At 35.0% G+C, this 23,639-nt stretch overlaps 1 protein-coding gene across 30 annotated transcripts in view; it reads left to right on the top strand.

The window, feature by feature from the left end:
• The window catches only part of stv (starvin), a 44,479-nt gene that overhangs the window by 5,274 nt on the left and 15,566 nt on the right, over nucleotides 1-23,639 (top strand). For 19 of the 30 annotated variants that reach the window (XM_067786603.1, XM_067786630.1, XM_067786629.1 and 16 more), the window contains one exon: nucleotides 2,229-2,920. In XM_067786603.1, the coding sequence (XP_067642704.1) occupies nucleotides 2,591-2,920 (330 nt within the window). In that variant the 5' untranslated portion in view covers nucleotides 2,229-2,590. The remainder of the gene's footprint in view (nucleotides 1-2,228; nucleotides 2,921-23,639) is intronic. The other 11 variants (XM_067786619.1, XM_067786616.1, XM_067786617.1 and 8 more) reach the window with 3 other exon arrangements.

Raw genomic sequence — 23,639 nt, 5'->3', positions numbered from 1 at the left:
TGAGTTCGAAAAAAAATTTGCATAGAAATATTTTCAAAATAGTTTTTTTTTTGCAAATTTTCGTTGCTAATAAATAATAAGATGAAAAAAAAATTTTTTTAAAAGATTGTTCCAAACATTTTGAAATATGAACTGCTCTTGATTTTTTTTTTTTTTTATTATTGTCGAGATTCGAATAAAGAAACTTAAGATCCAAAGGTATTCGAAATTGGAATTACGTTAAAAATGTTGGTTGAATAATAAAAACTGCATCCGGTCCTCAGAGTTTCCATGCTCAACGCCTTTCAGCTCCCGGTTTTTTTGTCTTCTCTAAATTGCAATAATTTTGTTTTTTTTTTGTTTCCTGGAACATACTTATGTGAAATAGGTTAGGCTAGGTAAGGTTAAGAGGAAGTGCGTAGGAATTTCCTACAATTCCACTCTGAGACATTTTTGTCCATTTTGAGTGCCCTCAGTGAATGGCGGGCGGCGGCACCTTCGTCCAACCAGATTACTTACTAGTGGTCCCCAACGAGCAACTTGCTTTCTATGATGAATTTAAGCAGTAGTGAAAGACCCCCCTTCCCAGCCTCTGACACAATGTCGAAATCCCGTGCCTACTTTTTCGCAGTCCTGGACATCGGTAGAGAAAATGATGAATTGACTCCTCTTTCTCCTCATCCTGACCGCTCCTGCAGAGATAGCTTGTTGATATGCGCTACCGTCCGAGCAATGTTAATATAGTGCAATTATTTGTGATGATACCCGTAAGTACTCTCACTGCTTATTTCTTAACTGAAGAAGGAAGCTTTTTCCTTTCCTGTCCAAACACGACCAAAAGAAACTTGAGACCTCGCAATCATTTCGGTTTGCTCACAGCAAGTCCGTTGCAATACTCTCATATTCCTCGATTTTCCTCAGGAGATAACCCAGCAGTGGTCATACGGAGTTGTCCGCCTCGTTTATGTCCTGCTCCAACCTTTTCTGGACATATTATCTGCAAATTCAATATCGCTGTGCTCCTGGACCCAACAAAGGTAAACTTTTAGGTGTCTTATGGATGTCAGCGAGGCGCGTCACCTCCGCATGAGTGAAATAAATACATTTTACTTTTCTACTAGCTACCAAATAAGGTTTAACAGTTATTTCTGCTTTCTAGAAATCAAGGTACAACTTTGCAAAACTTTGTAATTCGAATTCACATTGTAAATAAATATTTTAAAAGCCATTGGAATTGCAAAAAAATATTAATAAGTGCTGCAACTTTTCCTATAAAAATAAAATAAGACTATGGGAAAGGCGAAATGTCGCGAAAAATGGCGAGTTAAATTTTCGGATTGATAACTAGAAAATGCAGAAGTTCGAGAAAATTTCGAACTCGAATTATTTTCGAAATCTCTCTTCAATAAGATCAAAAAAATATATATATTCGAAAATTAGTTCCAAATTCTTTTCAAAATTCGAAGTATTTTGATGCATAAATTTAGTACTGTTAAAAAATAGTGTTGCTGAAACGTGAAAATTTTCGAATAATGTAAAATATTTCGAATCTAAAGAGTTTTTCATCAAAAGTTTCGTTTTTTTTTTTTTATTTTTTTTATTCGAAGTTGAAATTGTTTTAATAGCTTTTGCAATGAAAACTTGAATATATTCAAGAAAGATAAAATATTTCGTACCCAAAAATATTGTGAACGAAAAAAAAATTCTGAACAACTCAAATCGCTACTTAGGAAACTGGAACAAATTGAAATCAAATACTTCGAATGTTAGAAAAGTTTTAATTAAAAAGACTTCAAAATTCATTTCAAATTTTGTTTATTCGAAATAGAAATCGTTCTATAAGCTTAAAAAAGTACAATCGAAAGTTTAACGGTTTACAAAAAGAAAAAATATTTCGAATTCAAAAATCTTTTGAGTGAAATAATTTTAAAACCTTTTTCAAAAAGAAACAATTTAAATTTCCATGCAATGGTAACCATAATTTGAGCAAAATAAGAATAATCGAATGTCAATAAACTTCAAACAAAGTGAATATCAAAAAAAAAAAAAAAATTATAAAATTTTGAAATTTGAAATTTGTTTGAAAATCGCAAATTCGAAATTAGAAATTAGAAAAACGTAAAACAAAGCCACAAATAAGTGGAATATTCCAACAAACCAGTGATTTAAAACATTTTATAATGCAAAATCAGAATTTAGAGCAAAATTCAAATGAAATGTAATTTTTTTTTTTTAATTTTATATAAAAGTCAACTTTAAGAAAAAAACAACAAAAACGAATAACAAAAAGTCTACTAGCAAAAGCTAAACAAAGTGAACAAAAATAAAACAGAAAATTTTAAATAAAGAAAATTTATAAATTTATTAGCACCACAAAATTTGCACTAAAAATTTTTAGTAAACCAAAACAAAACTAAACGAAATTAACAACACCGACTAGAAACAGGCAATTTTTTAAATAATATAAAATCTGCAACGAAATAAAAAGTTAACACGTAAATAGTGAACAAAAGTTACAACACAAACTACAAATCCTACAACAAAATATTAAAACAAATCTACAACAACGCTTTAACTTAGTGCAACGACTAAAACTTAAATAACAACAAACATGCGCCCTACCGTATTATCGAATGCGAATGCGAGCGCTGCAGCCGGTGTTGGCGGTGGTGGCATCAACACCAACACCAGCACCACCAATGGCATGAATATACCAATACATCATGAATATGGCAATGTTGGTGGTGTAGGTGCAGGGCATCCTCAAGCAAGCGCTTATTATGCTGATCCGAATACAACTGCATATGGCTCACCACGCCAACAACCACAACAATCACCACAACAACAAGTATACCATCCACATCAGCAGGGACCACAAGGTGGACAACCACAACAACAACAACAACCGCATGCACATCAACAAATGCCGCAACATTTTCAGGTTGGTAACCAAGTGGATTTTTATTCGTTCGTTTTTTTCTTCCTCTTTTTTTTTTTTTTTTGATTATTTTTATATTTTGTTTATATAAAAATCTGTCTGGAAATGGTCCAAAACACGCATACATTCTCATTGGAGTATGTGAATATTTCCGCTCTGGCATTGCGCGTATTCATATGACAAGGTCACGCATTTATCATTTAATTGCTGTCATTCCTCGGCTTCGTTTCATTTCGGTTTGTTTTGGTTTTCCTCTTTTTTGTGTAGCCCTATGCGGCATAAAAAGTGGGGCGTCAGTACGGCGAGGTCAGTCAGTTGTTTACTTTTTTTTGTGGCTGCTTGACCTTTGAAGTTCAGTTTATATAATTTTTGTGCTATTTCATGAAATCGATTAGTGAGTTATGTACGTACATAAACTTGAACGGTTTAAAAGCGGAAGTAGAAATTTTTTTTTAAAGTACATGCAATCGAGGACGTGGACAAAAGAATCTCCTATGACCGCCACAACCAGCGAGGTTCTTAGAACTGTTACGTTAGTGCCACCCAAGCCTCCGCGCATATTACAGAATGATCCTCAAAACGTAGAAAGCCCTTTGTCCACTGATTTTGCTGCATGCATAGTTTATCGGTTCGCCTTCTGAGATAAATAGAGTTTCCGACTATGGTATCGAGTTAAGAATCCACCACGCCGACGGCCGCGACTGAGCAGGAGGTGGAGGAGCTAGTAAAAGCAATGAATATGGCTGGTAGCCCAAGCAATAAGAATTTTTTCGACGACTGGATAAGTCAACCGTGTTATTGTGTTGATGATAAAACGACCAAGCAAGAGGCATTATTAACCGGATCTTTTGGCCAGGATGATTTCTTGTTAACTGTACGTTACAAATTGCGAGTTTCGCTAGCTACCTGTAGTCCGTTCTTGTCCTAAGGAGAATCAAATCAGCTGAGAAAACGCTAGGAAGACACTTCCTCTTGCAAGAATCCACTTGGCTGGAAGTATTTTGCTCCCAGTATGTCAAAATAATTGAGCTACCCATCTTCGCCTTATTTATTCTTGGTCATTTGGGTTATGATGGCTCACTCTCGATTGGGAGTCCATGCGGCGCTTCTTAATATGGCATGAAATCATAGGTTTTCGTCATTCTAGCCAGTCCAGTTTTTGACAAAATTAGTCGAATGTATTTTGATCTCATCCAACTCGGATCTTCGTATGATTTATCCTAGGCTGAGTTCAGTTTTATTCGGAACTATATTTTTGCAACGCAGCGATTCTCAACGTTAGTATTAGAGCTTACAATTTCTTCTCGAACACAAGCGAGATTTTCGAGATCCGAGAAATCGAGAACTCGACTTCTCACGAGATTCTCGTGTCCCGAAGTACTCGTAAATCTCGCGAGCTTCTCGACATTCTTACTTAATCGCTGTATTGACAGTATTTATACACTACGTTTTTTTTACTTGTGACTTTTTTGTTGTTTATATTGCTTCAATGACATTTAACTCAAAACATATTTATTATACATATAATTTTGTTCGCAATTACTCGCGATCTTCTCGACTTTCAATTCAGTCGCTGCATTGGCAATATTCTTTACATTTCGGTGTTTTTTACTCGTGGTTTTGCGGACATTTTGGCTTATGCTCCAGAAGAAATCGTAAGCTCTATATAAAACAGCCAATGAATCGATTAAATTGAATCTCGAGAAGCTCGCGAGCCTTACGAGTAATTAGAGATTCGAGAATCTCGCGAGCCTTACGAGTAATTCGAGATTCGAGAATCTCGCGAGAAGGCGAGACTCGCGAGAAATCTCTTCCCGAACATGTTCGAGAAATCGTAAGCTCTAGTTAGTATAACTGCATTTCCTTTCCTTCAACAGAGGGAACCAGTGGCAAGCGTTGCGGTCTCTCATCAAGGGCGTTGCACTGGCTGTATGAAGCGATGGCTAAGCATATAATGTCCTATATTGTATTTCTTTAGTGGAATGCACTACGCCAAATGATTGCAGTCCGGATACTACGCGCTTCTGATTGGAACTAGAGGAACCATTCATTTGACAACCAATCTAACATTGAGTACAATACTGAATATTAGCAATTCGTTTAGTTTTGTGGGAGAAGCACGCGGAACACATCTGAGGCGATGAGCTTCGTTTCGATTGCATATTCCTTTAAGCAATTTACAGGTCTATAATTAATTCCGCTCGGAGCTCCTGAATTCTGATATATTAGTAACCATAACTGATTGACTGATCACGAAATTCTATCAAAATTGTGAGAATTCGGTAGCTCCTATGGAAATAATGATAGACCTGCAAGTTAGCCGTCAGTGCAAAAGAGTGACATCCAGTAATCTTATGGTCGGGGTGCTTACCAGTTACTCGTAGAGTCAAGCGACTATTAAAATGTTTGGTGTAGAGGTAGTGCGATCAAGGGTGGCCATAAAACGCTTCCTTCTTGGGTGCCTCGAAGGCGTGATACGGATGTAGACTGAGTCTTACACTTCTTCGTGTTGAAGACTTTCAAAAGATCAAGTGCCGCAAGAATCATCCGACGATGATGGTTCTATGCATTTTGCGAAAGCCGGTATGATCATTAGCTAGCCAGACGTTCTTGGTGAGATAAGTGGGCAGAACGGTCTCTAGTATCTTTGCGACGAGTCTCCTTAAATAGCTTGTACTACTCAGCATAGCGATGCGGTCATAACCCATACTTTATCACAGGCCATTATTAACGGCGAAGATAAAATTTCCTTTGGTTCACTTTGTTTTATCTTATCTGCCTGAAGCAAATGCGAGTTTATTATCCATTTCAGTGATGCACAGCGCTGCTGGAGCTTCGATAAAAGTGCAACGTTTTCGTATAGCAAGTGGGCATGAAATTTGTTATAGAATCTCAGTAGTTGCGCTCATATGACTTTTAAATAAAAGTTGAGTAGTTATACGAGGCTCCGCAAAAGACTTGAGTGCACCTCTGTAAATTTTTAAATACATGCACATATTGCCGTTATCTTAGTGCAAAATATTTGTAGACTAAAGAGATATTTATGTGTCTAGCAACCGCAAATCCATCGTAAAACAAAGTATATACCTACTGAAAGTGCTGCAGTCCGATTATTTGTTAAAAAAGGTTGAAAACTGGTTTAATTAATGATAAGATATTGAGTGCTTAATGCGATATCATCAACTAGAGCTCCTACTCAAAAAAAGGTGTGAAATTACTGGTGGGGTTAACTAAGGTCAACGGCCATAACGCCAATTTATTTTATGATCATTTGAAATGGCCTTAGGTACAATTTGTCTTATTACCATTTCAAATGGTCACAGGGTCAATTGGCCTAATGGCTTCTAAACATGGCCATAAGGTTATTTGACTACGATATTTTTATTTGACTTTGTGATCATTTCTATTACCATATTCTTAGACGATTAGTTAAAACAGTTCATCTATTTCAATAAAATTCTGAACGGACCAGCTTAATTGAATTTTTTATTGGAATGAACCGGGAATAGAAGCGGAAGGAGTCCAACGAAAGTTCGCATCAAATCTTTAGTTAAATCGGTTCTTTTTATTTCATGGACCAGTTTTTAATACAATTTTTCACTTCAATAAACCAGTATATGGAAGGACCAGAACCACACACTATTTCTTATTCGGAACCCATTCATTCGAATTCTTAAGACTCCATTACGAAATTTTACGACTTACACTCAAATATTTCTGTACAACTTTTACCGGCCTGCAATTCAATTGTTGTTATGGTCATTGTTAGTGGTCAAAATGTCAATTGAGCTTATGTCCATTGACCTTATGTCATCTGTGCGAACTGAAAGGTTCACCAACTCTTCCAAACATCCTAGGCGATTGAAGTTGAATTCGACAAGGCATTCCTTCCTTGCTAATTCCAATGCTAGCTGGAAGCACCAAGGCAGGAGGGAGTCAAAGTCTTTCCTCCTGCGATTTCACAGGCCGACGGCATCTCAGACCCAGAAACCGGACTATATATTTCCGAAGGTTTATGATGCGCTGAATCCAAATCTGGCATAAGAATTGCTCTATCAGCTCTGGTTTTCGAGATATCCTAGCCTAAAAGTGCAAAAAACACCGTTTTTGCCCATATTTGAGGTTATGTAGCCTTGTAAATGTTTCCTTTCACCAAAACTAAAGGATGGCATCTTTAAACACAAGTCTTCTTCTTTCAAATGGCGTTGAGTTTGCTCAAATTCATTTTTCTTTCCGCTGAGATATCGCATTTTGAAATTTTCATGTTTCTAAGGGGTTAGGGGATACGGGAGTTGATGGGTTAACAGTTAAGTTGGTTAGCCCACTTGTGGTGGGAGATATCTAGATAAATAAGACTTTTGTTAAGAAAAATATGCGAGTAAACGCTGTCCCCAGGGTTAGTTAAGTGGGTTAGCTTGCTTGCGGTATGATAGGGGTGGTTTCTAGGGGTTAGGGCTGTGTGTGACTTGGTACCCGAGGGTTAGATAGTGTACGGGTGTGGTGAGTTAGCACACTTATGGTGTGAGACAAAATTTTAAGAAAAATAAGACTCAATTCAAGAAAATTAGTAATCGACTATATCATGTCTATGTTATCTCAATCGATTTTCAGGTGTAGGAAAATTTAGAAACATGAAAATTCCAAAATGCGATATTTCAGCGAAAAAAATGATATTTGAACAAGCTCAACGCCACTTGAAAGAAGAAGACTTGTGTTTAAAGATGCCATCCTTTAATTTTGGTGAAAGGAAACATGTACAAGGCTACATAACCTCAAATATGGGCAAAAACGGTTTTTTTGCACTTTTAGGTTAGGATATATCGAAAACCAGAGCTGATAGAGCAATTCTTAGGCCAGATTTTGATTCAGCGCATCATAAACCTTCGGAAGTATATAGTCTGGTTTCTGGGTCTGAATGTTGGTTAAATTTTGTCGGCATGTGTTTTCGAGACGCAGTAAGGCCCTTTGTTTTTCCTGCTGTCATGGACCGATGTTGATGAGATGCTTTCTAGGTCAAGGCATTTTCCCTCATTCCCCGCTGGTGGTTCTTACGCATAACTTCTATGTCTACGTACAGCTCATCAATCAAGTTCGCATTCACTAACTAAATACTTTCAAAAACTACGAAGGTTTGTTTCATCAATAAAAAACAAACTTTTCAATTTAGTGGAATATTTCCACAAATTTTTAATTCAAGGAAAGTTTGATACTAATCGGTTACCACATCAAAGTAATTATAAGAACTTTAGCGATTAGAGCTTAGCTATCAGCCCATTTAGTTAATTATAGGTGAAATGAAATTAACTGTGTTTGTTTCGAAACTAAGGAGCGCGGCATACCTACCTACACACATAAATACAACGACAAATACACGTTAAATGCTCTACTTACTCAATGAAATCAATAAATTTCATACTTGAATGGGAAAATAGACTAAGGTTACATGGATACAACTTAAAACGCATACACATGTACATAAATATGGACATTAGAATGGGACCATTTATTAACCGATATCGCGCCATCGATTTTTCGATAGGATTTGGGCTCAGGAAAAAAAGTTCCACTACGCATACTCAAAAAAATAATTTCCGAGCCTGCGAAATTTCATTTTTCGATCGATTTGTATGGACGAAAGTTAACCGATATCGATATTTTTTTTTTTCAAAAAACTGTTGTCGCCAACGTTTTTAGCGGACATTTTTAGGTCGGACAGGGGATACATGAAAATTTTTTAGTAGGTCATGAAAAAACCCGTAAAAATTAAAGCCGAAAAAAAAGCCAAAAAAAATGAAATTTCGCAGGTTAGAAAATAATTTCTTTGGGTATGCTTAGTGGAACTTTTTTCCTGAGCCCAAATCCTATCGAAAAATCGATGGCGCGGTATCGGTTAACTTTCGTCCATACAAATCGACCCACCCTAATGGACATGCATATGCACTAGCAGTGAGTACAAAGTCCGTGCAAAGACCGCAGAACAAAATGCGGAAAGTAAAGAAACATAGGCTAGAGAGGTGGAAGATAGCGGCAATAGAACAAAGCAAAGTTAGTCGCCTAGAATATTTAGAATAGATGTCGGTAAATGGGAGTGCCGCGGATATATTGCGTACATACATATTTATGTAATAAAAACGTCAATAAGTAGAGCTTAGATGTACATGTTTAAGTGTCGTAAGTATATTGCATAACACTAATTGCATTGGCTCTCAGTGGCGGATATAAGACGGATACTAATGGGGCTTCACTCTATCAATCACAAGCATGTCCTCTCCTTAAGGCGAGATTGCTCACTTATTGAGTCAAATGAAATTTTTACAGTCGGGCTAATATACAAATGTGCTCCGTTCACGTCCAACCAAAGGCCGTTACAACTGCATCATATGGCAGCACCTTCGGAGAGTGCTCTTGTCACAAGTACAAAGTCGCCTTAGTAAAAAATCGGCCTATTTTTTATCACAACTAGCTTCACCATGAGCCTCTGAGAGACTGAGTACTATTGGATGAGAAGCAGTTCAATGAAAGCTTTATCCTCATGGGACCTATCCGACGTGGAAGGGACATCAGTCTTGCCAAATTTTGGTAAAAACTTTCTGGTTAGTTTTATCTCAAGAACAAACAAATCGCAAATTGATTATTGTATCTGAATAGGGACGCTCTCTAGTCAACTAAAAGTATCATCGAGTAATATCAATTAAGAGATAATTATGAAAATAGAAAATTGCAATTTAAAGAATAATTGATTTTTCCAAGGGAAGTCACATTGGAGACCCATGCCCCATCGATATTTTTTGTTTTCAAATACGGATGAGAAATGCCTAAGCCACCATAATTGCCGCCTTCGCAACCTTTGCTAACCCCAGGATCTCTTTCGCATTACAACAGTGTGGCGTGCCATATTGGTCATTTTTTAAGAGCCTCCTTCTCCTTCGTACAGGTACCGCACAGGTACCGCTCTGACTTCTACGAAGTTTCTGATTTGCTGCCTTTCTTCTGGACCGCTCAGCATTTGTGCTGTACCATTGTAGAGAGTGGGTTGGCCGGCTCTTTGCTCGGGCATATGTGGGTTCTGGTTGCATCGCGAGCATTGGGATAAAGTGTGTTTAGCGTCGTCCCCATCCATATCCCCGTAAGCGCACTTAGCGTATTTCTTGAGATACCCGGATCATTAGTAATAATTTACCTCGCCAAAGCTTCTAGTGATCCATGCTTTGACATTTGTGATTAGCTTCGCTGTTCGCCTACCTCGTTGTTCATTTTCCCATCGTTTTTGCCGCAGGCTTAACGTTGCTTCCTTGTTTTCTTGGCTAACGACTTTCATGCGCCATTGATCCGATTGGTTTTTTGTTTCCCTGAACCTTTACTAGATCGGTGAGGCTTGTTCTGGTGGTCACTTGTATAGCTGGTCGTGATACAGTGCGATAAGCCAAAGCAACACCGAAAGCTGCTGGGTGCTGTTATAAGTTTTACAGCAATTCTCCTTCTGAAGTGTGTTTGCCAACAGTTCGCAGTCATACAGCATCGTCGATAGGATGATGTCCATCAGTAGGTTTATTTTTCTTTCTGTTGGTCCTCCGATATTTGCCATCAGCCTGCTGACCCGTGATACTTGTTTAGATGCTTTTTCATTCACTATGTTAGTCGGGAGTCTAGCCTTACGCCTAAATAGTTGACTATCTTCTTTGATGTTATATTTCCAGAGAAGGTTTCGAAAGCGGTTTGTGCTTCTTTGTCAGGATTATCAGCTCCCTTTTTTCTGCTGCATGCTGGAGTCAGCGCGAGTCTAGCGTAATGCTTATCTGATTGAGCTTTATGTGTGCTTCTTCTGTGTTCCGTGCTGTAATGACTGCGGCAGTGCCATCTATGTATCCGACTAAGACTGAATCGTGGGACATTTCAAGGCTGAAAATTTCATCATAGCTGACGTACGGCGGGTCCCGAGCGAGAATTGATCCCTGTGCTGCTCCGCATGTGACTTTTATGATCCGCGGGGCCTTTGAGGTTTGGAATATAAGGATGGTATACTGATGGTTGAACTGGCCGGTCCGTGTCGACCTCACATAGACTGAATGAGTCCATAGTGTTTAACTTTTAATTAGCTACCGAACTTATAGTTCGAACCTGTCTCCGCAAATTAGCTGAAGATCGAGAGAATTCTAAGGAATCCAAAAATTTAACACCCAAATTACAACGGACTAACTAGGGGTGTAGTAGGTTGCCGTTACATTGCAAATATTGTTTCATTTCTACGTATCGAAGCTCATCTCTCTACCTGAAGAAACTGACATAGTATCTCACGCAAACAACTGAGCAGTAATGGATACGAATGCGTGTATAAAATAAAGATATATCTCGCTATAAAGATCCTTTGCAAGATATGTTGCAGAATATTTGTACTTATATAAGAGTCATAAACGACTCATTGTAATGAGCACTTCAGTGGGTACTTCAAGATAAATGATTCAACAGAGAGGAGACATTTTACGTTCCTAAAGCTCTCTTCTTAAAAACATTTCAAACACGTTTACATAGTTCTATCACGTTTTTACGGTATATAACCGAAACAGTCCTATCCTTGTTTGTTTATTTTAACTGGATGAGTTACGAAAGACTTTCAATAAATTAAGGGACTGCAAAGAGACAAATGAGTTGCATGCACGAATCAACGATTATATACATACTTTGTATTTTTTTGTAATTCAATTTTAGACGATTTTATGTGATTTTCTATTAAGATATTGACAATTATATACATAGTTGTTGTACAGCAGCGAACACGATAATAGAAGCGGATCTGATTTCGGCAATTAAATTATTTGTTTTTTTTTTTTTTTGTTAATTTAAGAAAAACTTGCATCTTAGAACTAAAACTATGTAAACCAAACTCAAAAACATTTTCAGAAAAATTCGAAAGTCCAAAAAAAAGTGTTTTAATTCTGAACTTTTTATTTAGGATTTTCTGAACTTTTTTGAGTATGCAGTTTTGTAGCGCATTTCATTTTAATCTGACAAAGTACAAGTTATAGGTCTCTCAAAATTCGTTTTGATTTTAGAAAATTTTTTTTCCGAAGGGTGTTTTAAAATATGCGAATTCCGGAAAGCCTATTCTTTATATATAGAAGAAAATCTGAGACAACCTTTGGAAAAAAAATTGTCAAAAATCAACGCGAATCTAGAGAGACCTAAACTTCTACTTTATTAGACTAAAGTTAACTGGACTACAAAACTCTATACTCAAAAAAATGCAGAATACTCTAAATAATAAATTCGAAATTTTCGTAAATCTTTATCGAATTTTGCAATTTTTTCGATATCCATAGAAGTTTTTTATAAAATTATCGTAAGAAAAGAAAAGAGGACTTTAATTTACGAAACTTGATAAAAATTTACGCTGCTATTTTCGTGTGCGCTACTGTATATGTACAAAATACTGCTCAATCGGCAGAGCGTGCTATGAGATGAGCTCTTGATGAAAATTCACGTTGCACGGTCGAGTAAAATTGATATAAGTATGATATATTGTATACGTACAAGTTCGAAAGAGTTATAAATAGTATACTAATTGACACAGTAGCATTTTCGAATAAAATTCGATTTGTTTGCGCTGAGTCATAGCTACTATTTTTGCAATGCTTGCGAAATCGGCAGCGCCAGCCATGCAATTTTCATTAAAAACAAGTCATTTAGCACATTTTTCATTGTGCTAAACTTTTTTTTTGTCATTCGATTTACTTTGTTCAGTGCTTTCCACTTTTCAATTTTTTTATTTTAATAAATTTTTTTCGTTTTTCTGTTTGCTATTACTAAAAGTATGATTTATGGGCCAGCAAGTGCTTGACTGACTTATTACTACATAGGCAAAGACTGCGTTGGTGTTGGTGCTTGCAATGAAAAAAAAAAACAACAAATCTTGCAAGTAAACAATTCTTAACAAAGCCCGAAATTTACATACCATATTAACAAGCAAAAAAACACAAAGAAAATTGCAAAAAAAATCCATAAATAATTGCCTATTAACAATGACTTTGCATAAGCACAGACAAGTGCCACTGTACGATAATATATATAAAAAAATGTAAGATAAATCAACGTACATATGTTCATAACTCAATTGATTTGATTATCTTGTAGTTCACAAATATTTTTTTCTTTTTTTTCACACACACTCACGTGCAAATAATTTGTAGTTTTGTAGCGCACGACCGTAAGCTTTAAAAATTTTGTGCGCTCGAGCAGCTACTCATAATCCCTCTCATATATGAAAAATCGATTGTTTTGTCCTCTTTTTTTCACCCACTCATTTTTTTTTAATTCTCGCTCACTTCCGTTCACATATTGAGACGTCAGCGTTTCACAAATGATCGTTAGCGCTTTTTGTATTCAATGAGTAGGCTGAAATGTTTTTTTTTACCAATTTGTAGTCTAAACCAGCTAGACTCGCTTATTCGAAATGCTTCTAGCAAATAGTGACGTTTTTTTTTTTTTATTATTCTAAGTATGTTTGTATATTCATATTTATATATGCTGAATAGTATCGTATGTATACACTTGTTATTGTTATTCTTTAACTTGTGTGGGAGTTCTTGTCAATAATTTTGCCATGATTTGCTTAAATTCGTTATGGACTGGTCGATTGAGGCCCAATAATTCATGTGGGCATTTTTTTCATACACAATTTTTTGTTAAATTTAAAATTCTAGTTAATATATCTGCAAAAGGCTGCGTCGTGGCACTGTTGACAACCAACCATAATTTCGAAATAGTAACAGACTTCGCTTATTTGGAAACCAGCATAAACACTAACAACAACATCAACTTTGAAAACCAGCGAAGAATCACTCTTGTCAATAAACGCTACTTTGAACTAGATAGGCAATTGAAAAGTAAAGTCCTCTCTCGGAAAACGAAAATCATGCTCAACTAATCGTACCCGTCCTGCTATATGGTGCACAAGCATGAACCATGACAACATCAGATGAAGCAGCTCTGTTAGTGTTGGAGTGAAAAGTTTTTGAAAAGACTTACGGACCTCTACACGTTGGCGATGGCGAGTACAGAAGAAAATTTAATGATGAGATGTACGCGCTTACCGCAGACATCAATATAGTCCAGCGAATTAAAACGCAGCGGCTACGCTGACAAGGCAAACAAATTTGTTCTCTTGACAAAAAGCTAGTTTGACTTAACCATAATGCCAACAATTTTTCTGAACGTCTGTTAATTCAAGAGCAAAAAACTTGATTTGTTGATTTTACTAGCTTTTTTCTTTCGGTGTGTAACGCAAAAAAATTTTAGCCACAAAATCTCCACTCATATAAGACGCAGCCTATTACTTATTTGGCGCTTAACCATTTGAACAGTTACGTCCGTTGCATCTGATCCTTCCAGCGGAGTCTGTTTCCATAGACGGGTTCCGATAAAAACACTTTCTTGTCTCCATTCTCGAGTTTGGAGTAAGCAGAACTTACGGCGCGGGTGTTTAGCCCGATGATATCAATATAAAAAAATAAATGTAAGGCGCGATAACCTACGAAGAGATTTTAGGCCGAGCTTCACTTCCAATTTGCATCGTGCTCCTTTTTAATTTTTTCTACAAACTGGCGGGATGGGACCTACTTGTTTTATGCCGACTCCGAACGGCATCATAAAAGCACTTGAAAAATGATTCCAAAAAGTGATCGAAATATGCTTTTCAGTTTTTGATCATCAAAAGTATTGATATTTGATTATTTCTTTTTTTCAATTGTATGATAACTCAATATTTTGTCAGAAAGCGTAATCAAATTGTATTTATATGTAGGGAAATTCAAAATGTAATCATCTAAATGCTGAGTGGGAGTATAGGGGTTGAGCAGCTCTGGTTGTAATCGTTCATTGATATTCATTTATCATCATCAATAAAGCCAAATTACGTTGAAATAATTTTAAAAAATTTAATTTTCTTGCTTTACTTGTGTTGTTACTTACCAACTTTTCGGCTAATCTTTTATGTTCCTTTTTATTGCTTTTTCGTCATAAATTGGCCACTGTATATTCTTTCATTTTATGTGAGATTTGTTGGCCGGTTGTCATATTTATACAAATACACATACATACATATGTACATCTATAACTGGTTGGATTTAATTTGGAATTTATGCCTGCGTTAATATATAAATGAAATTTCGTTTACTTTTATATTAGGGGGACTCATGAAAGCATATAAACCTATAAGGTGTAAAATTATATCCATTTACACACGCTGTTATGTGAACGCACCTAGTAATATTCTTGATAAACTTAATTGTTTATCAGCTCTATTATTGCCAAAAAAAAATCTTTGATGGTTATACAAATTAAAAAATGCCAAGATTAAGTGAAATGATGACTTGCTGATGTTTGATATTTCTGATGAAAATGTCTGTTGTAATGTCTGCAAGGTTGCATTCCTTTGAGTTTACTGCGTTTACACAATGAAATGTGCGCGTAAATTTATACAAATTGTGTAAATGATTTTTCATACAAAATTTGACAGCTCGTTTACGCACTAGATAAATGTATACGTTTACACACTTTATAAGGCATTTATAAGGTTTCATGAGTTTTTGAAAAGACTTACGGACCTCTACACGTTGGCGATGGCGAGTACAGAAGAAAATTTAATGATGAGATGTACGCGCGATATTTATCTTTTTTTGTTTTTATTTATTTACGTAAATTTGTAGTCAAATAAACTTTTATAGCATTCACTGTTCTTTTTAAATAAATATTTTATTGCTTTTACAAAAATATATATATAAAATCATACATGATTATTTTTAAGGTGTGAAAGATATTGCAAAAAATAAAATTAAATCTCTCAAAGACGTACAGAAATATTTGTAAGAGAACTCAACAATATTTTTGCCTAAAAATTGATATATTTCAAACCTGAGTCAAATGTGTAAATTTTTTAAGCAAAAAGTGCAAAACTACATAAAATTTTGTTTACCCATATTAGAGGTTTACGCCGATCGCTTTATCGGCGGCGGCGGCGTTGGCTCTATTATATACCGGCGGTGGCGGCGTGGGCGGCGAGCCGGCGTACGCCGGTTTTCTTACTTTAAAAAGCTTGAATTTTTCTATTTAAAAAAATAGTATTTACGAAAAGTTTTGTTTGTATGTATTTAAGGAAATCAACGTGTTGGCCATTTCGGAAAGATTCGGGGTTTTTGCCTCAAGATCACGCAGACCGTTCAAAAATTTTCAGGAGTAGCTCCTTGTGGAGGGATTGTCCCTCGTTCACTTACTCCAGAGAGGCTTCGGCGACTTACGGTTGCTATTAATGGTCTATTAATACTCATGACTCTCGTGGCACAGGGCGCCTCCAGTTCTTTCGGCTGTTTTTAAGAGCTACAATTCCCGATGTGCGAACAGTAGCAATCCCGACCACCAGGCGCTACCACGCCTCCTGACCCTCACACGATATGCCAGCACAGAATCTATAGGACTGCGACTTCGAACTCATACCTTCGTCGACGTCATTTTCCTAGAAGCTCTAGGTGTAGCTCCGAAGACTTTGCAACGGACGCTTTTGTCGCGCTATGCTGCCGAGCTACACCAGAGAAACACCTTGCAACGTTAGAGAGTGACCATTATGGATGACCGCGTAGCTTCAGTTTTCAGACTGGTTCGACTGTCCACTACGTTAGGGTAGTAGCACACACGGTCATTATTTCGACTGTCTTGGGAAAGCTTTTGCTTCACCACTTTGAGTGTTCTTGCGAAGGACAAAGCCTCACCTGGTAAATACATATATTTGCCTACGTATTCACATTTGTAAAAGGAGCCGCAACGTGTAGGTGATATTTAAACTTGGTTGATAGGCTATAATCAATGTGATTCACTCCAAGGGACTAGTTTTGGATAGGGCCGCCATCTTTATGTCAAACCGGGAGACTTGGGTGTTGAAGGATGAAGTGTGAAAATTAAAATTAATATTTCAGACGCTATTATATAGTTTCGCAAATAAACAACAGATTCTTGAATGTAAGCCCAAATGATTTTTCAAATCCTTTTCATACGTACATATATCCTCAACTTAAGTATGAGGTCAGAATCATTTCAAAGGAGTGTTTATGCCCATAGAACCTACTAAAGGATTTTGCATCACTGATTTGGCTTATTCTTTCAGCCAATCGCAATATAAAATTTTAAAAAAATCGGCACCTTTTTTGCTTTTTTTAACAACTTCAGGACAATTTGAAAATAATTTGAAACGCCTGGGGTAATTTTATTTGAATTCATTGTTCATTATTTTTTGAAAAAAATATGCAAAGTGAGCACATAAATTTATTATATAACTTTTCTTTTAGTGTTTTATTTTAATAACTTGGTGAATTGGGTGATGCAAAGTCCGTGACATCGAAAACGTCTGTTTTTTTAAATATCTTTTGAACAGGTAGAAAGAGTTAAATTTCGCAATTAGTTTCTTATAACTGGCAGTGATGCGCATCCGTTGATACCACTTTCGATCATATCCGATCAATTTTCGACATGAACAATAAATGGCCTAAACAGTCTTAAACGAGTAGAAAATATATCAACCCGCCGGACGCCGCCGCCACCGCTCCGTTATTTTTGACATTCGGCGGCGGCGTACGAAAAACGACCCTAATCGGCGGCGGCGTTTATCTGCGGTGTATATCTCTAACCCATATGCCCATCCCATATTTTGTGGCATATATTTGAAATTTATACAAAACTCAATCAGAAGTATTCCATAGAAAAAAGTCACGAATTTGCAAGTCGCTTACTTCTTTTTTTTAACTGCAATATTTACATCTGTACTGACATATGAATATATGTAAAATTTTATTTATGTACTACATATGCACATCAAAGACGCAGATATGTTCAGTGTTGCCAGGTTAGCCTTTTCGAGGCTAGATTTAGCCTTTTTTAGCTTCGTGACTTTTTTCTAGCCTTTTTTTACTCCGAATGTATTTTTAAAAATTTCTAAAATAAAAGAATTTCAGTAGTTCCGGTGAACACCTAATACCTAATAATATGAATTCTCTACAAAAGATTAATTCTTTTTCTGCTGAAAATTCGTTGAAAATTTCAAAGTCAGATGTATTTTCTTACTTTGAAAAAGAGAAGTATAGTTATTCTTCAAGTCAAATAGCATTAATAGAGATGCAGTGGCGAAAACTTATAACTATACAATGGAAAAATGTACACTCCACAATGGAATTTTGGTCGGAAGTCCGAGAACATAAAAATGCATTAAACGAACCTCCTTTTTTAGAACTTGCCAATTCATATTTAGATTTTTAGTATTACCACTCAGTAACGCGGAGGTTGAAAGAATTTTTAGTGGCATGAAAATTCTGAAAACTAAATTAAGGAACAAACTAAAAATTAAAATGCTTAATATTAGATGCTCGTTAAAACGCTTATCTAAATGTGTAATGACTTTGAAATTACCGATGATCTCATATCTATGGTAAATAGCCAAACTTTATACCCAGACTTAAGCTCTTCTGATTCTTCAGACGGGGAATATATATATAAATAATTAGTTTGTAATATTTTTTTTTATGTATATACACATATGCAATCATTTAAAGTAATTCCATGTGCTAGTCAAGGAAAATGTGCCTGATATGTTTTGAAATAGGAAGTTATGCTTAAGTTATGTTTATAAGTTTTTATTTACAAATGTGTACACTAAAATATAAAAAAATTTTATGAATTTACCAAAAAATTTCTGCCTTTTTTTAGCTTCTTTTTTTCTAAATTTAGCCTTTTATAACCTTTTTTTTTTGCCAATCTAGCTTCTTTTTTTTTGCATCACCTGGCAACACTGGATATGTTTTTAAAAATATAAATATCTGTGTACTTTAATATGCATACAGACACACAAATACGTATAATACAAAACATATATGTATACGTTTTTTTGTTGTTGTGTTAACAGTGTATATGTATAAGTCGATTGCTTTGTCGTTTTACCGGCGCTGGTAATAGCTTAAAAATAGCATCAAGTGTAAGCGCGAATTTCACTAATTGACTTTGTTTGACTGACTGAACTAAATAATATATGTATCGTAGACACTTTTCATTCTTTATTTACTTTTTTTGCATTTCTGTTTTGTAATTTTTGTTTTTTAATAATTTACTTTTGTCGGCGTCGCCTAAATCAGATGGATATATGTACATACATGTGTAAATCATTAATTTTTTTCAGCTGGGAAAATTAAACAAAAATAATATCTCAGCCTAAAATACCTATCTTTTCAACGATCTCGAGGCTTGGCTTTAATTTAAAATAAAGTATAAAGTATTTCAAAATATAAAAACAAGATTAACAAACACTCTAAGTAAATTCTATGCTCAATACTTACTTACCTAATTGCCCCTTAACCGTTTAAACGGTTATGGCCGTCCAACATGGCGCGCTAGTCGCTTCTTCGCTCTGCCAACTGGCGAACTTGGTCACACCAAGGGAATGTAATACCTTTTTCACCCACCTGGTCCTTCCAGCGGAGTGGAGGCCGCCCTCTTCCTCTGCCACCATAGGCGTGTTCCGATAAAAATACTGTGGCGAATCTTCACATCACTAAATAAATGCATAACAAGAAAAACATTAAAGCAAGCTACATAAACACATTAATCATCATTTACCAAATACATACAAGGCAACGAAGAGATAACTCACACAGATGTAATCATCAGCCGAAGTAGTACTAACATATACACACGCATATGGCTATGCAAGAGACTATAAACTACAAATATACATGTACATATATGGCTGGTAACCACGCATGAAATTCGCGAAGTTACTAGACCTTAGGAGAAATGGTGGACGAGAGAACAGCGAGTATAAAAGCAGCACAAGCTAAGTAGTCAAGAAGCATTTTGATTTAAACACGCAATTAGTTGTGAAGTAAGAGTTATTGTGAAGTACACTCAAAGTAGTCTAATAAAGAACATTTTGCATTATCGAATATTGGACTTATTTATTCAACAGTTTAGCGATTCGAACGTTAGCAGAAGGTTTGGAGTAAGGGGAATTTCACTAAATGCGTTACAATACTTTCTTAGCCGGTGCTGCTTAATGGTCTTTCAATATTAGCAGACCAATGAAAACTAATAAAAAGTATTTTAATATTTTAAAATCCGGAAGCCAAGGAAATTTTTAAGCAAGTCCACAAACAAAGAATTTAATAAAAATAAATAGTCAAACAAGGAATTAAATAGAATAATAACACAAAAAAAAAACAAAACAATACAAAAAAATAAAATAGAATAAAGTAAAATAAAACACTATAAATGAAAATAAATAAAATAGTATAAAATAAAAAATAGAATAAAACAAAGTAAAATAAAACAAAATAAAATAAAAATAATATAAATAAAAATAAAATAAAATAAGATAAATTTAAATTCAACAAAATAAATAAAAAAATAAAGTAAAATAAAATAAGCTAAAAAAGATATTAAAATAAAATGAAATAGAGTTAAATAAAAGAATAAAATAAATATAAAATGAAATAATATAAAATAAAACAAAATAAAGTAAAATAGAATAAAATAAAATACTATAAATAAAAATAAATAAAATAATATAATATAAAATAAAGTAAATAAAAAATAAAATAAACTGAAATAAAATAAAGTAAAATAAAATAAAATAAGACAAAATAAATACAAATAAAATAAAATAAAATAAAAAAAAGTAAAATAAAATGAAATAAAATGAAGTTGTTTAGGCCACCAGCCTAAATATTCGCTACCATCCTAATGCACATTTTTACCCATATTATTATTTACCGGTAACGGCCCGCCCCTGCCGAGCGCTAACTTCAAAGGGGAAAAACTCGACGAAAGTTAGCTATCGGCAGGTGGTGCGGACCTTTTTCGTTTTAAACTCGTCCACTTCTGTTTAGAACGTTCGAGCGCCAGCAGCTATCTCACAGGTGAGTTTCTTAACATCTTTTCCATTTTCGAGTTATAATTAATTTTCCCGATTGCACAAGTGTAAATTTTAAACTTTGAATTGTGTTTTAAACTTTGAATTTCCAAGTGTAAATTTTTTATATTTTAACAACTTGCACTTGCATTAATATTGCAATATATCTTGTTGGTTGAATTATAATTTATTCCGCACACGAATGTGTAATTAAACATTTTTTAGAACATTGAATTTGGAATTGGTTTGGGAAGTAATTCCTCTATTTATAATAAAGACAGCTAAGAATCTATATTGTTTATAAAGTGAATAAATTTGTCATTACTCGTTGGTAATTCTTTTCTTTATTTTCTTTTCATTTGCGTGCGATCGCGCCCCACGACCCGGGTGCTAACGTCCCCCCGCAAAACAGAAGTAAAATAAAATAAAATGAAATAAAATAAAATAGAGTAAATAATGAATAAAATGAAATCAAATAAAATAAAACAAAAACTAAATAAAATAAAGCAAAGTATAAAACGATAAAATGAAATAAATCAAATTAAAAAAAAAAAACAAGTAAGGACGGGACTATTTTCGGCTGTGCCGAAACCGCATACCTTTCATTTCGGAACTTAACACTAAATTGATGAAATTTTAAAAATTCGAAAAATCTGTGCAGTCAGTTGTAAAGCATAAATTTTATATTTACGATCTAAATTGACGACTTTTTCAGACAGCAACGTATGCCTTATATGTAATCGTTCAGCTAGTCCGGCCGGTTCCGACAAATGATTGATCCGACACACAAATATACCCGTCCGCCGAATTTCATCAAGATATCTGAAAAATTGAGCGCTGTTATCTATGTTCAAATTGACAGATAAACACACGGACATGGCAAAATCAACTCAGCTCGTAATCGTGATCATTTAGGTTTAGTTATTGGTGGGTCCATTTTTCTCCTATAAGGACTTACAATTCTCGATTTTCGGACAAAACTTAATAACTATTTGATTTTCTTGTAAAATATAAAAATAACAAGTCCCTAATTTTAAAACATTCTAAAACATATCTTCTTATTCTTGTAGCGACTCCCCGAAGGTTTTGCAAAGTTTTTTCGAGGTTTTCGGTCCTTGGGCAATTTCTCCACGGGCAATATTTATTGGCATGCCAAATTTCGAATGATAAGTTCAACTATTATTATGTTTTGGATAGTGAAACTATTTTCTTTAAAGATAGGCACTTAATAATCAAAACACAACTAAATTTGTATCTTAATTCATAAAATTAACCAACTTACCATACTTCATTACACGATTAAAAATTTGAGCCTAGAATTCGCATGTCGGTTTGTAACCAGGCCACCGTCCACTAGATTTTTTTTATAACAGAAAGTGTAAACATTTCTTCTTCTAAATTAAACCCCAGTTTTGTGCACTCATTTTCCGAAAGACCGGTATAATCTAAATTTTAAAAAAAATTTGGTGTGGTGATACATACATATTATGAAATTCCGCTTATTCCAAACCTTCTGCTAACTTTCGAATCGCTAAACTGTTAAATAAATAACTCCAATATTCAATAATACAAAATGGTCTTTATTAGACTACTTTGAGAGTACTTCACAATAACTCTTACTTCACAACTAATTGCGTGTTTAAATCAAACTGCTTAGTCATGCCTCAGCTTGCGCTGATTTTATACCCTCGGTTTCCTCGTTCACCCATTTCTCCTAAGGCCTAGTAATTTCGTGAATTTCATGCTTGGTCACCAGGCATATACATGTATATTTGTAGTTTGTAGCCATATGTGAGTGTATATGTGAGTACTACTTCGGCTGATGATGACATGCGTTATTAGTATCTCTCCGCTGCCTTGTACGAATGTGTTTAAATGATGATTGATTTGTTTACGTACATACGAGTGGCTGCTTAGTGATGCTAGTATCGCTTAGTTATGCTAATATTCGTCACAATATATTTAGTGCAAAAAACTTTAAGCCGTTTTAATATTTTGCTGCAAGGCACTACCGAGCTGATGAGTTGGTTGCTTTTTAATATTTATGTTTGTTTCAAAACAAACTTACCTTTCTACGGCAAACCGAAGAGCGCGTATAAAGGCGCATACTACAGTGCTCATAATTGCGCCACTGCCCACAATAGATAGTGCCATCATAGACTACACATATACTGATCGCAGTCTATTCAACCCATTTTATGTGACGGAGCAGCTGTTTTTGCTTTCCATTTGACACACACTCACTCAGTTTTCAAATTTTCTTGCTTTGTTTTGAACTTTTTAAAGTCTAGCGATTTTCAAGTGATCTACGCATTGTTTGTGATCTCATTAATTTTGACATAATTTCAAAGGCAGAAGATGTATTTGTACATAGTCATAAATCTTTTAGTGTGGACGCTTGCATATTTCGAAGAACTGCGTAAAGATATGAAACGATAAACGGCTAAAGCTAGGAAGGGGTTGTCATTTGTAATGGGGACAGATAAACTATTTTTTCTTAAAGTAATTGCATGTCATACATTCAGTGACTTTTCTCATATAGAAATTGCAGTTTTAATTTTTTTAGCAAAAAATTTGCCTCGAAATAATTACATTTTTCCAAGATCTCTTCGATTTCTCATCGACAAAATTGTGTTTTTTCTTGTTCTTTTTCTAAATATATTTTTTTAGCCATTTATTTTATTTTTTTAATAATACAATATTTTTATGACTGTGTATTTTATTGCCTCATCAGCGATCATTTTGTGCGGTTGGTCTTGTTGGCGTTGGCTTTCTTTTTTACTGTTC

The sequence above is a fragment of the Eurosta solidaginis genome, chromosome 5 (assembly GCF_040869045.1).
Source record: "Eurosta solidaginis isolate ZX-2024a chromosome 5, ASM4086904v1, whole genome shotgun sequence".
Classification (NCBI taxonomy): Eukaryota; Metazoa; Arthropoda; class Insecta; order Diptera; family Tephritidae; genus Eurosta; species Eurosta solidaginis.
This window is presented reverse-complemented; position numbering and strand designations above follow the sequence as displayed.